Source organism: Hemitrygon akajei, chromosome 8 (genome assembly GCF_048418815.1).
Source record: "Hemitrygon akajei chromosome 8, sHemAka1.3, whole genome shotgun sequence".
Lineage (NCBI taxonomy): Eukaryota > Metazoa > Chordata > Chondrichthyes > Myliobatiformes > Dasyatidae > Hemitrygon > Hemitrygon akajei.
In genome coordinates, this window is record NC_133131.1 from 85,816,231 (window position 1) to 85,833,238 (window position 17,008).

At 41.8% G+C, this 17,008-nt stretch overlaps 1 protein-coding gene across 2 annotated transcripts in view; it reads left to right on the forward strand.

The window, feature by feature from the left end:
- The window catches only part of crppa (CDP-L-ribitol pyrophosphorylase A), a 297,164-nt gene that overhangs the window by 87,650 nt on the left and 192,506 nt on the right, over positions 1-17,008 (forward strand). For both annotated transcript variants that reach the window (XM_073054131.1, XM_073054132.1), the window contains exon 8: positions 11,837-11,932. In XM_073054131.1, the coding sequence (XP_072910232.1) occupies positions 11,837-11,932 (96 nt within the window). The remainder of the gene's footprint in view (positions 1-11,836; positions 11,933-17,008) is intronic.

The following is a 17,008-nucleotide window of genomic DNA, read 5'->3' on the forward strand; positions in this document are numbered from 1 at the left end:
CCGCATCTGCTCTCAGGATGAGGCCTTTCATTCTAGGACAAAGGAGATGTCTTCCTTTTTTAAAGAAAGGGGCTTCCCTTTGTCCACTATCAACTCTGCCCTCCATCGCATCTCCCTATTTCACGCACCTCTGCCGTCACCCCATCCCCCGCCAGCCCACCAGGGATAGAGTCCCCGTGGTCCTCACCTATCACCCTACCAGCCTACAGATCCAACGTATAATCCTCTGTAACTTCCGCCACCTCTAACGGGATCCCACCCCCAACCACATCTTCCCCTCCCCCCTCACTCTCGGGTTTCCGCAGGGATTGCTCCCTACACGACTCCCTTGTCCATTCATCCCCCCCATCCCTTCCCACAGACCTCCCTCCAGGCACTTATCCCTACAAATGGAAGAAGTGCTATACCTGCCCCCACACTTCTTCCCTCACCATCATCCTAGGCACCAGACATTCCTTTCAGGTGAGGCACCACTTCACCTGCGAGTCAACTGGGATGATATACTGTATCCGGTGCTCCCGATGTGGTCATTTATACATTGGGGAGACCCGCCGCAGACTGGGAGACCGTTTCGCTGAACACCGGCGCTCAGTTCTCCAGCAGTGGCGGGATCTCCTTGTGGCCACACACTTCAATTCCACAGACCACTCCCACTCGGATATGTCTGTCCATGGCCTCCTCTACCGTCAAGATGAGGCCACGCGCAGGTTGATGGAGCAACACCTTATCTCTCGCTTAGGTAGCCTCCCACCTGCCGGCATGAACACAGACTTGATACCCCTGCCCCCCCCTTAACCGATCCCTATCTATAATTTTAGTCTGGTTCTCTTTCTCTCTCTTCCCCCCCCTCACTATAATCTCTCCCCAGCCCTACCTTTCTTTCTCTTTTATTTCCCATAATTCTCCACCTTCCCCCTAGCCCATTTCCCTTCAGCCTATCACTTCCCGGCTCTCTACTTTATCCCTCCCCCCACTTCTTATCCCCCCTCGACCATCCCAGGTTACTTCACTCCTGATGAAGGGTTTCGGCCGAAACATCGTCACTACCTTCTCCCATAGATGCTGTCTGGCCTGCTGAGTTCTGTCAGCATTTTGTGTTTTTATTTATATCCGGCATCTGCAGATTCACTCGTGTTGCCTCTGAAGTCAGTGTGGTTTACTTGAGGGGAAAATTGTCTGACAAATCTGGAATTCTTTGAGTAAATAACAGGCAGGATAGACAGAGGAGAATCAGTCGATATTGTTTACTTGGATTTTCAGAAGGCCTTTGATGAGGTGCCTCACATGAGGCTGCCAAATGAGTTAAGAGCCCATGATATTACAGGAAAAATGCTGGTTGATGCACCATCAATAACTCTCTTGAGACGTGAGGCGAGATATAGGCTCATGTCTCAGAGAGTTATTGATGGTGCATCAATTTTATTGATTGGAAGAAAGAACAAGCAGCAATTAACCACCATACTACATCCTGGAGACTGAGGGCAGGGCTCAGGCCCCAATCGCCTTTATACTGGGGTCCATGGGAGGAGCCACGGTCAGTGGGAGGAGCCACAGGAGCAGTCAGCAGGGGGAGCGTGTCCAGACAGGTATATGTAGTTCACCACACTGGTATTGATTGATTGACAAAGGAGGACCTTTTCTGATTGGTTACAGGTGATTAGTGGTGTTCCATGGGGTCAGTGTTGTGACTGCGTCTTTTCACTTCAATGATTTGGGTGATTAGAATTAATGGCTTTGTGGCCAAGAATGCTGACGATACAATGATAAGTGGATGTGCAGGTAGTGTGGAGAAAGCAGAGAGTCTGCAGAAGGACTTGGACAGATTAGGAGAATGAGCTAAGAAGCAGTAGATGGAAGACAGTGTCAGGAAGTATATGGTCATGCATTTTGTAGAAGGAATAAAGGCAAAGACTTTTTTAAGATTCAAAAATCAAGGTTGCAAAGGGACGTCAGCATGAATTAAGCAGTCTGATGGCCTGGAGGAAGAAGCGGTCCCGGAGCCTTTTGTTCCTGGCTTTTATCCTGTGCTACCGTTTCCCGGATGGTAGCAGCTGGAACAGTTTGTGATTGTGGTGACTCGGGTCTCCAATGTTTCTTCAGGCCCTTTTTACACACCTGTCTCTGTAAATGTCCTGAATACTGGGAAGTTCACATCTACAGATGCGTTGGTCTGTCCGTACCACTCTCTGAGTGCGTGGAATGGGCTGCAGGCAATGATGGTGGAGGTGGATACGATAGGGTCTTTTAAGAGACTCTTGGATAGGTACAAAGAGCTTGGAAAAATAGAGGGCTGTGGGTAACCCTAGGTAATTTCTAAAGTAAGTTCATGTTTGGCATAACACTGTGGGCCGAAGGGCCTGTATTGTGCTGTAGGTTTTCTATGTTTCTACAAATCCTGAGTCATCCCTATGCATACCTATTAGAATGCCTAGATAGTTCTGTTAACCATGGCAATGTTGTTTAGGGATTACTCAAGTGATCATGGCCATATCCTTACAAAAATGATGCTTGAAAACACCCCTAATGTGGTGGAAAAAAAGTTGGAGTTAATAGAACTAAGGCTGAGACAATTTATTTGCTGCTCGGTGATTCTATAGGCATGCCAGTGTTTGACTGGTTTCAGGAAAAGCTCACAACCTTTGAGGTCAATAGGAAAGTAAACAGGATATCCTGAAGACCCAAGAAAACAACACTTTAAGTTTGTTTAATTTTTCAAAGAAAGATTTCTTATTAATTGATGTCAGAGGGGAAAAACACATGTTTTAGCTGGATGGTGCTTGACACAAGGTGCACCACAGGAGGTTGTGATTGCTGCCTGTAAGTTAGTGTTGGTAAAACCTAGTACAACTACGGATGCAGAAATCGTAATGGGAATGCGTTAACTTAAGTGTGATAAAATGTGACAACTGGAAATTGAATGGTGCAGTCAGAAACTGCATGCAGGTGTAGGTCTTATAAATACGATGTGTAAAAGCTCTGTGATGTGTTCCCCAATGTTCATACTTTCATTTTGTATAATATGCCAGCAGTTCTCAATCGAACAGCTTTGATGGCCAGCATTTCCAGCTGATGAATTAGGTCTAGATAAGAGCCAAGCCGCAACCTAATTTTAATGACCTTTTACTGGTAAAGTTAATTGGTCTCTTGTTGACCTTCAAGATGTGTTTTCCAGTTTACCTTGCCACAGCAAGTATATGATCAATATCTTTTAAAGCAGATTAAGTGTGAGATATCATGAGCTGAGCAATACAGTGCAAGATTTGTTTGTAGACCATAAACAATGACACTTGATGGAGTGCATTTTCAGACAGCAAATTGGGTAGAAAATTGGCTTGGTGGTGGGCTTTACCTGTGATGGACTGGGCTGTATCTACTGCTTTTTGCAGTATTTTCTGTTCAAAGGCATTGGTGTTTCCATACCAGGCCATGATGTAACCAGTCAATATACTCTCCACCACACATCTGTGCAAGTTCGCCACAATTTAGATGACATGCCAAATCTTTGCAAACTTCTTAAGAAACTAGACGTGCTGTTTTGCTTTCTTCATAATGGCACTTACATGCTGGACCCACGACAGACCCTCTGAAATGATTACATTGGGGAATTTAATGTTGTTGATCCTCTCCACCTCTGATCCCAATGAGAACTGGTTAATGAACCTCAGGTTTCCTCCTCCTGAAGACAATAATCAGCTCTGATATTTTTGCTGATATTGAGTGAGAGGTTTTTGTTGTAGCAGCACTCAGCCAGATTTTATTTTCCCTCTTGTGTACTGATTCGTCACCACCTTTGATTCAGCCAACAACAGTGGTGTCATCAGCAAATTTAAATATGTCATTGGATCTTGGCTTAGCTTCACAGTCATAAGTGTAAAGTGAGTAGAGCAGGGGGCTAAGCACACAGCCTTGTGGTGCACCTCAGCTGATGGAGATGGTGGAGGAGATGTGGTTGCTAATCTGAACTGACTGGGGTCTACCAGTGAGGAAATCGAAGATTCAGTTGCACAAGGAGGTATTGAGGCTAAGGTCTTGAAGCTTATTGATTAGTTTTGAGAGAATGATAGTACTGAACACCAAGCTGTAGTTAATGGAGTTCCACGGTTGAGTGAAATGAGACGGCATCTGCTGTTGATCTGTCGTGACGGTAGGCAAATTGGAGCAGATCCAAGTCACTTCTCAGGCAGGAGTTAATATGTTTTATCACCAGCCTCTGAAAGCACTTCATCATAGTGGATACAAATGCTACTGCATGATAGCTCAGATATTAATTTTTTCATTGCCCAGCCTAATTATAGAAGTATGAAACATAACAAACCATCAATGTTGCAACATTCTCTTAGCATTATATCACTTTCAATGATGAAATCAACTTGCTTTAACTGAGAACAACATCCCTTTGTGCTTCACAGATGCACAAGGGAAAAATAGATGCTAAACCATAGGCAGTGATGAAGAGAGGTGATTAAATATTTGGTTAAAGTGGTGGTTTTGAAAAGAGTATTTTCAGAAATTTAGAGTATCAGAAAAGTTCAGAAGCAAAATTTAACATTGTAAAGCAGTTTCAACTAAAGGCATGATTGCAAGTTTTGATTATGTAAATAGGCTTGAAATGGAACACTAGAGAATATTGGCAAGCAAGATTTGATTTGATATTGGAAAAGATAATGGGGATAAATGATGAAGGCCAAAAAGGAATTAAAACACAGGTTGCAAGGAGTCGAATTTTGCATAGTTGGAGTGAGATTTCAGAAGGCATGTGCTGCCAGTCAGGACATTCTGTTCTCCACAGATCATGGGTTAATTAAACACCTGGCAAAGTTGTATAGAAAGAAAATAGCTTTAAATGGAGTTCCCATTATGGGATTGCCTTGTTGTAGTGGGCCAGTTTTAGAGTGGGGGAATTCAAGGCTTTGGTAAGAAGAAACTTTCTCTCCCTCATCCTCTCCCTCTCCCACCTCTCTTTCTCTTTCTCCCTCCCTCCCTCCAGTGTCCCTGATGGCTAAGAAGTGTATCTAGCTGCAGCTTCTTATGGACTGTTAGGGAAATGGAGCTGGAGTTTGTTACATTCTGGATTTTTGGGGTTGATAGACAGGAGATACAGGTATGTAGTTGCACCTAAGGTGCAGGACATAAGTAACTCTCAGAAGAGGGAAATGGGATAAGCAGCCAATGCAGGTTAACCTGGTAGTCGTTCCCTTGAAAACAATTATACTGCTTTGGATACTGTTGGTGGGTTCACCTAGTAGAGTGAAGCCACAGTGATCAGATCCCTGACACTGAGTCTAGGTTTGTCAGTCAGATTTTAGATTTCCAAGCATTTGTTTTCCCAGAATAAATATTTCTGAGAATTTTTTTTGTCTTTTGTTAAAGAAAGTAATATACTAAGTAATAGACCACTTTTCAAATAAAAACTGTTTACCAGTGTACGATTAAACAAAGATAACAAACAAGTGCTAATAATTAATGACATAATGAGTTGAATGAATTGTAACAGAAACAGGTGTAGAAGAAATCAAAGTGGGTGAAGGAGAACCAAACTAAAAGGTGAGGCCAAGAGTGAACATAGCAACAAGGCACAAGGTAGTCATCCTGCATCAGCAAGGTCTTTCCTAGGCAGAAATTCTGAGGCTGACAGGACTTTCAAGATGTGCTGTCAGAACTCTTCTGAAGAAATGGGCAAGGTTGAACACCAGAAATACAATGGTTGGCCACAGAAACTGAGTGCAGCAGATGAGAGATGCATCAAAGTGATGCTTCTTCTAAGTTAGAAGAAGCCCAGCACAGCTCTGAACTCACAGAAACCGCTGGAAACAAGTACACTCCTCTGCATTCTGGAGTCATCTTCATGGACGTGTTACTGTCAAAAAGTCATTCCTCCTAAGCGAAATCAAAGGCAATGGACAAGAACTCAAGGACTGGGGTGCTGTGCAAGCCAGCAAGTGCTTTGGACTGACAAGTCAAAATGTGTAATTTTTAGCTCAAGCAGGAGGCACTTTGTCCATAGAAGAGCTGGAGAGCGCTCATGGGTGAGTGTCTGCAGCCAAAAGTGAAGCATTGTGGAGGTTCCCTGTAAGTCCATTTCTGCAAATGGAGTTGGTGATCTGGTCATAATTAATGGAATCTTCATTGCTGAGAAGGACAAGCAGATTCTCATCCATCACGCACTACAATCAGGGAGGCATCTGATTGGTCTCCACTTCATTCTGCAGCAGGACAATGACCTCAAACACACGGCCAAGGTCATAAAGAACTATCTTCAGTGAAAAGAAGAACAAGGAGTTCCTCACAGTTGGTATGGCCTTCACAAAACCCTCTTCTCAACATTATCAGGACTGCCTGGGATTACCTGGTGAGACAGAAGCAAGCAAGATAGCCAAGTGTGCAGAACTATGGCAAGTTCTCTAAAATGATTGGAGCAACATATCAACAGAGTTTTCTTATAAAACTGTATGACAGAGTACCTAAGAGAACTGATGCAGTTTTAAAGGCAAAGGGTGGCAACACCAAATATTGATTGATTTAGTGTTTTTTTAAAACTGTTTACAACTCCTTATAGTATTTTTTGATATTTAGAAACTTTCATTTTTTTTAATTTTTGAAAACATCTTCGCTTTAAAGAGTTTTTTTTACATGTACCTAAGACTTTTGAATAGTACTGCATTTAAAACACCCCTAGCAGTGACTAAGATGTTGGAGGATAGTTAATGTTGTTCTGTTATTTAAGAAAGGCTCTGTAATAGTTGGCATATCCATTTTAAAGATTCAGGCCCGTCCCACTAATTGGTGGCCATGTTTTGGCGCCAAGATTTTAATAATTAATGAACACCTGAATTAAGGTTTGGTGCTCAATCGTCAGCTCTACTTTGGATTCTCATCTAGTGTCTAGTTTAGGACACCGACCTTGTTTTAGTCTCATATCGTGTCTTGATTCTAGTAACGGATAGTCCAGCACTTGGGTCCTAACCATCAGCACCGAGGTCTCATCACAGGTGAGGCCTGATTTGGAGTATTGTATGCAGTTCTGGTCACCTACCTACAGGAGAGTTATCAACAAGGTTCAAAGATACAGAGAAAATTTTAAAGTATGTTGCTGGGTTTTGAGGACCTGTGTTGTAGGGAAGTATTCAATAGTCTAGGACCTTATTCCTTGGAGCAAAGGAGAATGAAGGGAGATTGGATAGAGGTATATAAAATTGAGGGGTAGGGATAGGGCAAATGCATGGAGGTTTTTTCTGTTGAGGTTGGGTGAGATGTGAACTAGAGGTCATGTATTAAGGGTAAAAGGTGAAATGTTTACAGGGAAGGTGAAAGACTACAACAATAAGACATAGGAGCAGAATTAGGCCATTCAGCTCATCGAACCTACTCTGCTATTTCATCATGGCTGATCCTGGATCCCATTCAACCCCATACACCTGCTCTCTCACCATATCCCGTGATGCCCCGACCAAACAGGAATCTATCCACAAACTGCAGTCTGTGGCAGAGTATACTACAGATTCAACACTCTTTGGCTAAAAAAAATTTCCTCCTTACTTCCGTTCCAAAAGGTTGCACCTCAGTATTGAGGCTGTGCCCTCTAGTTCTGGATGCCTCTACCATAGAAAACATCCTCTCTATATCCACCTTATCTAATCCTTTCAACGTTCAGTAGGGTTCAATGAGAGTCCCATACATTCTTCTAAATTCCAGTGAGTACAGGCCCAAAGCTGCCAAATGCTCCTCAAATTCCCTTCCTTCCAGGAATCATCCTCATCGATCTCTTCTCTCCAATGCCAATACATCCTTTATGATATAAGGGGCCCAAAACTGTTCAAAATAATCCAAGTGCAGCCTGACTAGTGTCTTATAAAGCTTTAGCATTATCTCCTTGCTTTTATAATCTATTCCCCTTGAAATAAATGCCAACATTGCATTTTCCTTCTTTACCACAGACTTAACCCATGAATTAACCTTCTGGGAGTCTTGCACGAGGATTCCCAAGTCTCTTTGCATCTCTGATGTTTGAATTTTCCCCCCATTTAGATAATAGTCTGCACTACTGTTCCTTTTATCAAAATACATTGTCTTATGTTTCCCAACACTATATTCCATCTGCCACTTTTATCTCCCTAATCACATTGCTTCCTCAGCACTTCCTACCCCTCCACCTATCTTTGTATCATCTGCAAATTTTGCCATAAAGCCATCAATTCCACTATCTAAATCATTGACAAATTGTTACATGAATCACCCTTGTAATAATTATCAGTGAGGCACGGAGAATCTGCATTTACCAACAAGTAACTTTTTTTTGTCTCAGCTAAACTGCACATGGGATCATAAACTAATGACCTTGTGCACTCTACTAGAATCCCTGATCCTCCATGAAAAGTCAATGAAGAGAAAAGATATTAGCTGGGAAAGGAGCCTATGCTGGCCGAGCATTCCTTGTGGTCCCAATCTCCACATGTCCGAAGGGTCCTCCTTATCTACGATGGTTGGCCTGTGGTTGCTGGAGAGTTATTGCCCCTGCGTATTTGGAGCTTCTGACTCTTACCGTGTTCCTCATCAATTGAACTGATGGATCTCCGTCCCATTGGCTCAAGATCACCTGACCTAACTGGGTCCTCTTCTTACTGGTTCTTGTACAGGGCTACGACCAACATAGTTTCATAATTCTGCCCACCCCAGCCTGTGCATTTGTGTCTTTCAACTCTGACTGGTCCAAACCTGTTAAATGAGGTGACCTGGACAGAGTCTAACAAAGTTACAGATTGCTCCTTTCGTAGGTCTGGCTGAGAATGATCTCAGGTTTGGCAGGTCATTACCTGAAGCTCTATGTGTCCAAATTCAATTAGATTATCCCAGAGCAAGAATCAGCACAGAGTTCACAAAATGGGAAAGTGGCGGGTGGTGTGGGGGGGGGGGGGGAACAAAGACAAGCAACACACACACTTCTGGCAGACTGAGCGTAGATGTTTGGCAAAGCAGTCTCCCAAACTACGTCTGGTCTCTTCGATATACTGGAGGCCGCACTGGGAGCACCAGACACAGTATATGATCCCAACAGATCCACAGGTGAAGTGTCACCTGACCTAGAAGGATTGTTTGGGGCGCTGAATGGTACTGAGGGAGGAAATATAGGGGCCATTGTTAAATTGAATATGAAAAATGTATGGTTTATAACATTGAGTGTGTCTGTGTTCTAGTTTGTCAATAAGTTGGTTTTAATTCTCTAGACCTCTCCAAGTTCATGGAATGGATTCTGTGAATTTAGAAAGAAATCAAGACAATTCCTTCATTTAAAAAAAAACAGGGAACTAGGGGCTGTTTACTATAACATTTGTCAATGGGAAAAAAAATTAGAAGCTATTATTAAAGTGCATTTAGAAAAAAAATCAATGTAATTGGGCAAAGTCCACAGTTTTGTGAAAAGTAAATTGTGTTGCTTGAAGCTAAGTGCTGCATGCTGCAGGTGGAGGAAAACAAATAGATGCTGATACCAGAGGCTGCAGATGCTGCAATCTGAAGCAACAAAGAATTTGCTGCAGTAACTCTGTGGGTTGAGCAGGAGGAATTTTCAATATTTCCAGTCAAAACCCTACATCAGGATTGGTAAATGCAGTTCATTTAGATATCCAGAAGGGATTTGATAAGGAGCCACAATGCAAAGATGGTTGGGGAATGTACGTTCATCTACGTACATTCATATACGAGATGAATGTAAGGAGGATGTTGATTGCCTATTTGAATGGATAAAGGTCTGACAAATGGAGAATAATGTGTGAAATGTAAAATTGTCAATTTGTAAGGAAAAATAGAAGAGTCATAGAGAAGTACACCACAGAAACCAGCCCTTCATCCCATCTAGTGCATGGAGAAACCATTTAAATTGCCTACTCCTATCGACCTGCACCATGACCATAGCCCTCCATATCCCTACTATCCATGTACCTATCCAAACTTCTCTTAAGCATTTAAGTCAAGCTCATGTGCACCACTTGTACTGGCAGCTCATTCCACACTCTCATGATCCTCTGAGTGAAGAAGTTTCCCCTCATGTTCCTCTTAAACTTCTCACCTTTCACCCTTATGTTATGGCCTCTGGTTATAATCTTAACCTCAGTGGGAAAAAGCCTGCTTGCATTTACCCTATCTATACCCTCATAATTTTCTATACCTCTATTAAATCTCCTCTCAATTTTTTACATTCTAAAGAATAGAGTACTAACCTATTCAATCTTTCCTTATAATTCAGGTCCTCCAGACTTGGTGATATCCTTGTAAACTTTATCTGTACTCTTTCAGCTTTATTTCCATCTTTCCTGTAGGTAGGTTAACTAAAACTGCACACAATACTCCACATTAGACCTCACTAACACCTTATACAACTTCTACATAACAAATCATAAGAGATACCAGGACTTTGAATGTAGATCTCATTGTAGAGGGATTTCGTTAGTGCATAGTTTGCAATAAGCCAGTATACATGTATTACAGGAAATTAGAAACGCTAACAAAATGTTTTTGTTTACTGCATGGAAAATTAAGCACAAAGGTAGAGAGGTTATCTTTCATAGGGCACTAGTGAGACCACATCTGGAATTATTTTTATTTACCAGACTGATAGCAGATTCACATTCAGATTCAGATTTTATTTATCATATGTACATCAAAACACAGAGCGAAATGCACTATTTGGATTATAACCAACACACCCAAGGATCTGCTGGGGGCAACCTGGAAGTGTTGCTAAACATTCTGGCACCAACATAGCATGTTCAATAGAACAACACAAGCAGAACAACAACAAAAACAAACAAAACAACACCAGCAAATGAAGCCCCTTGCCCAGCCTCCCCTGCCTTTGGGCTTCCAGTCCCTGGCCCCAGACTCTCAGACTCATAGTCATCAGATTTCCAACCTGCAGTGTCTGGCCTGGACTTGTAGACATTGGGCCTCTGACTTCTTGATAAGTCAACCCAGGAGCTTCGACTTTCACGCCTCAACCTCTGGACTCACGGACTTTCGTCTTTGATCTTCCAGCCTCTCCTTCTGGATTTGCCGAGTTCTGAACTTTCACCTTTGGCTCTGCCCTCCGGACTTTGACATCTGGGCATTGACCCCAGGACTCTCCAATCATTGGTTTGACCTTTGGGCTTTGAGGAGTATATATGTCCTCCCTGTGGAATGCATGCGTTCCTCCGGGCACTCCGGTTTCCTCTCACAGTCCAAAGAAGTACTGGTTAGTAGATTAATTGGTCATTGTAAGTTGACCCGTGATTAGGCCAGGGTCAATCAGAGGTTGCTGGTGGCACAGCTTGAGGACCTGGAAGAGCCTATTCCACACTGTTAAAAATCACAGGGGAACTGGTATCTGCTGGCGTTTAGATAAATTAGAGGCAACTTGATTGAAGCATATGACCCTGAGGGGCCAACACTGATTGGGGATGAGGATGTAGGATGAGGAGTTGGTTTCCCTGTATCAATGGATTGGAGAGCTCTTGGCTCTGTAAAATAGGGTGCAATGAAGGGTGCATCCATGGGAGAGGCAGGAGTTATTGAAAACACCTCCCAGTACAGCTTCCCAGATGTTTTATGCACATTGTTATGTTACCAAAGTTAGCTCCTGAATATTTTTGAATTCTGTATAACTGAAATGAATAGAAATGACTATTTACCCTGACTGTTTACTGTTTATCTGAGACAAAAAAACCTCTTGCAAAGTAATGACTGTGTTTTCATGTGTGAGTTTTCAGAACACCAAATGTTTCATTGTGACTATTTTTTTTAAAGAGTATTGCTATTGACATATTTTCCTTTACTTCAGTGCATTGTTTCTTGTCTTCAACAGGTCAACAACTTCGAAATATTTAAGGAAATTGTGCAGCTGGTGGAAGCAATTAAAAATGTTAAGCTTTCAGCTTTGTATCCTGTGGTTGTGACTGTGGTAGGTACATAAATACAAGTGCACTGTATTCCCTGTAGAAACTTGCCTGATTTATTTAAAGCTATTGAACTCATTCTGAAAATCACTTAAAAATTGAATGGTAGGCAAGGAAGTTAGCAATGCTTAAAATATTTGAATGTTTAATTGTCAAAATTTCAATGCAAGGGTAAAGAAAGTAGAAAAGGTGCTCTGAATATTTGAATGTATGGCGTAGTCACACTGGTGGTTTGAAAGGATAACGTGAGAAAAAGACCATTGTGTGATCTAAAATTTTGCTATCAGTGCAAATTTGTTATCTGGCAATTCCATACAGGAGTGGTGTTTATTGGACATTCCACTCACATTTGATCATTCTTTAAAATCACTTGCATACCCCTTTGTAATTTTGAGAGGTATATTCCTTGATTGGTGATTTCCTTTCAAAAGTATCTTTCTGGAATAATTTTAGTGTACTGTAGCACAAACCTTTCTTGTTTTCTGCTTCTCAAATATCACCCGTCAAAGAGTAGACGACTGGCCATGAGAAGTAATATTTGATACTAAAGACAGGGTTGAAAAGGGATAATACATCAACCATGGTGGAATGGTGGAGCAGATTTGATGGGCCGAATAGTTTAATTCTGTTTGTATGTCTTATGGACAGAGATATGAACTCCAGCAGATAGTTCCAGCAGCAAACATGTGATTCAGCAGCTTCAGAGAGCTGAGGTAAGTTTGTGGCAGAATAGGAAGAGGCGGGTAGTGCAGATATTCTCCTGGTGTGTGACAATCTCCATCTGGGTTTCACTGTCGAGCGATAACACCTCGAGGAAATGCTGGCAAACCACTGAAAGGCAAGCGACTGTACAGGACATTACACTGCGTCAGAGGAGATTCCACAGCCAGGGATATTGTCAGAAACTTCTGCAACTGACTCACTGAGGCATGCACGTCACATTGCCGGGTTGAATGATAGCATTCAGCAGTCACAGATATTTATTTTGGGTCGTGAGGGCAATAAAGAGGGAGAGCTAAAAGTTCTAGTTCATTTGGAATCAAAAGTGGGAACAAAAAGGATTGAGGTATTGCAGTGGAATTTCAGGTCTCAGGAGCAAGATAAAAGCTTAACCCTGAAGGCAGTAAACTCTGGATTAATCTCATTTCCACAGCAAAATGAATTGTAGCACGAGACAAGTTAATGCATGACAGGGGAAGTCGTGTTGAGAGAGGACTTCAGGCTTGGGCAAACAGAACATTTGTTTCAATGATGATATAGCATTTTGAAATATAGTAAGAATGAGGACTATAGTTATGGGTCTTTGCAAGGCATGGACAGTTTGCTTATGTAGACAAATGAATGCAGAAGAAATTTATTGTAAAGAAGTGGGAGATTAATGAGGACACAATATACTGTAAATCAAACTATACTTTTTACAAAGCACCACACACAAAATGCTGATGAACTCAGCAGATCAGGCAGCATCTATAGACATAGACTGTCGATGTTTTGGGCTGAGAGCCTTTATCAGGACTGAGAAGCAAGATGCCAGAATAAAAAGGTGGGCAATGGGGAAGAAGAATAGATAGAAGGTGATAGCTGAAGCCAAGTGGGTGGAAAAAGGTAAACAGCTAGAGAAGAAGGAATCTGATACGAGAGGAGAGTGGACCATAGGAGAAAGGGAAGGAGGCAGGGGCCCAAGGGAAAGTAACAGACAGGTAAGAAGAGGTAAAAGGTCAGAGTGAGGACTAGAAAAAAGGGAAGGAGGGGGAGAGAAATAAATACTGGATGGAGAAATTGATATTTATGCATCAGGTTGGAGACGACTGAGATGGAATATACGGTGTTGCTCCTGAGGGTGGCCTCATCTTGGCACAAGAGGAGGCCATGGACTAACTTGTAAGAATGGGAATGGGAATCAGATTCTTCACCTATCACCTTCTAGCTAGCCTCCTTCCCCCCCCCCCCCACCTTTTTATTCTGAGGTCTTCCCCCTTCCTTTTCAATCCTGAAGAAGGTCACGGCCCAAAACATGGACTGTTTGTTTATTTCCTAGATGCTGCCTGACCTGCTGAGTTTCTCCAGCATTTTGAACGTGTTGCATTGGATTTCCGACCTCTGCAGAATTTCTTGTGTTTCTACTTTTACAAATATGTGAAATGGGAACAAGAGTGGACTATAAGACTCTTCGAGCTTGCTTTCCTATTTGTTTAGATTATGGCGTATTTTCTACAACTCTCTGAAGTAGAAAATTCCTTTGAGAGAATAATATCCTCCACAATTCCATCTTAATTGACTGATATCCTTGAAATTGTGCTCCTAGTTCTTGGGGAGCACTCTCAGAAACTTGTATTCACAGATGTCAGGAGAAGCAGGGAGACCTGCGATAGATAGTGCTATCATGATGCAGCTGTATAAAACTCTGGTTAGGCCACACTTGGAGTACTGTGTCCAGTTCTGGTCACCTCACTATAGGAAGGATGTGGAAGCATTGGAAAGGGTACAGAGGAGATTTACCAGGATGCTGCCTGGTTTAGAGAGTATGCATAATGATCAGAGATTAAGGGAGCTCGGGCTTTACTCTTTGGAGAGAAGGAGAATGAGGGGAGACATGATAGAGGTGGACAAGATATTAAGAGGAATAGATAGAGTGGACAGCCGGTGCCACTTCCCCAGGGCACCACTGCTCAATACAAGAGGACATGGCTTTAAGGTAAGGGGTGGGAAGTTCAAGGGGGATATTAGAGGAAGGTTTTTTACTCAGAGAGTGGTTGGTGTGTGGAATGTACTGCCTGAGACAGTGGTGGAGGGAGATACACTATTGAAATTTAAGAGAATCCTAGGCAGGTATATGGAGGAATTTAAGGTGGGGGGTTATATGGGAGGCAGGATTTAAGGGTCAGCACAACATTGTGGGCCGAATGGCCTGTACTGTGCTGTACTATTCTATGTTCTATTTTAAAAAAAATGGTTGTCACTACCCCAAACCAGGTTAAGTGGCATCCCGCAGATTCTAAAAATATTGCATACTTTGTGTATGAACAAAAAAAAATCCATAATAATTCCTTAGGCTACTCGATAACTGTCCGGTGACTTCAGAGTGGGAGAATCATTTGAAGATGTTAATTTAGTTGATTTGTTGAGAAAGCCCATGAGCTCTTTGCATTCTCGGGAAGTAAAGAGAAGGCTGAAGTTTAAGATGATTGCATTCATTAGGATAAAGAATCCATGTTTATCATTCGAGAATGATTTTTGAATAGAGAACAGTTTTGTCAGATAAGAATAGTAGCCAATAGTTCCGCGGAAGTTAATAGTTCAGTCAAATTTGAGAATGAATAGCTAAAATAATTAGCTGCCATAAACCTTCATGTTGGAATCTTGTAAACATAATGGAGCAGTAATAAGAGGCATAGTAGGGAAAAGAAGTGACAAGGATGTGTGGACTGAGTCAGGAGCTGAAACAACGAGAGCAATGAAAGACCAAAGGCTGAATAGTTTGGTCTTCAAAACTGCAATTATAGATTAAAGATGGGGTTTTCTTCAGGGGCAAATAGAGTTAGAAGGGTAAATGGAAATCTGGATAAAGTAAACAGATGTTGAATAAATGGCCTCATGGGAAAATGAACTTGGAGAAGGTTTGAAAGAAATGGTGGCCAGTCCGTCAGTCACAGAGTGATAGAGTTGCAGAGCACATAGTCTCTTTGGATCAGTGAATCTGTATCAACTTTTTTGCCACGCCATTCATAGGTATTAGGTTTATATCCTAAGCCTTGTCTATCCAGGTGCTTGCCAAAATACCTTTTAAATATAGTGATTCTGAGTGATTTCTCCACCTTCTCTGGCAGAGCATTTTGTGTAAAAAAAAACCCTCCGATTGCCTTTAAAACTCCTCCTTTTCCCCACCTAAACCCTTATCCTCCTGTTTTTGATACCCCTTCAATTGACAACATATTCTGATTGCCCTATCTGGTTCTCTGATAATTTTATTAAACTTCTATCAGGTTACCTCTCAGCCTCCTTCACTACATGGAAAATATACCTGAATTCTCCAGTTTCTCCCTTTGACAAAAGTTCTTCAATCCAGGCAATATCCGGGTGAATCTCCTCTACAATTTCTCTAGCACAGCCCCATCTTCCTTTCACTGCAGTGATCAGAATGGCACACAATCAGAATCAGGTTTAATACGACTGCTTGACTTCAGGCTTTACTGCACAATGCTCCAAGCTCAGTTTAACCAGTGTTTGTAAAATTGCAACATAACCTCCCAACTTTTATATTCTGTGCTACATAACCTCCCTATTTTTATATTTAGTTATTGGGTCCTGTAACCATATGGAGGATGTAACATATTATGTTTCCTCGTTCAGATGATGATACGATCTTAGATGATACGATCCAAGCCAATGCTTGGATGAGAGTTATTGTCACATTGTTTATCTGATTCTGATCAAACAGGATGTTTGTTATGATGAGGCTGTTATTCAAGTACTAAAATAATCTATTACAATTTATTTAACAAGCTTAATTTTTTCCCCCCAGCAGTTTAAGTCTGTCACTAATTGACATCCTTGTAAATTCAATAACTTAAAGCTGTTAAACTGTTTCCATTTACAATAGACCAGGAGCTCAGTCCGTGGAGAAGCAGAGTATTGCTGACAATGCTTGATTTCCATGTTAGCTGCACATAATGTGGGCTGTAAAAGCATTCTGTGGCATTGGAAGGAGTTAATTATTTTAACATGTATTTCCTGGAATGGAGAATTTTTTAAAGTAAACGCTAGCTTTATAACCAGCAGTGATTTTCTTTCTGTTGGTGATCACCTATCCTTTTCTTATTTTCTTTGCACTTTAGGGTCATTTCATTTTTTTCTAAATGTCAGCCAACTTTTTGATTGTGCGTGAAGGTAAGGTGAATGGCTAGGAAAGAATGCTTCAGTTGTTGGTACCATTAACAACTACATCTGTTTGCTTGATCCTTGTTCTCCTTTGGTTCTTCTTCTTTATATCCACTATCTAGCTCCATATTTAGGACAGATATCTGCTCATTACATCGGTTGATTTGGACATTTTCCACATAGGCCTTTGGGACTTTAAACAT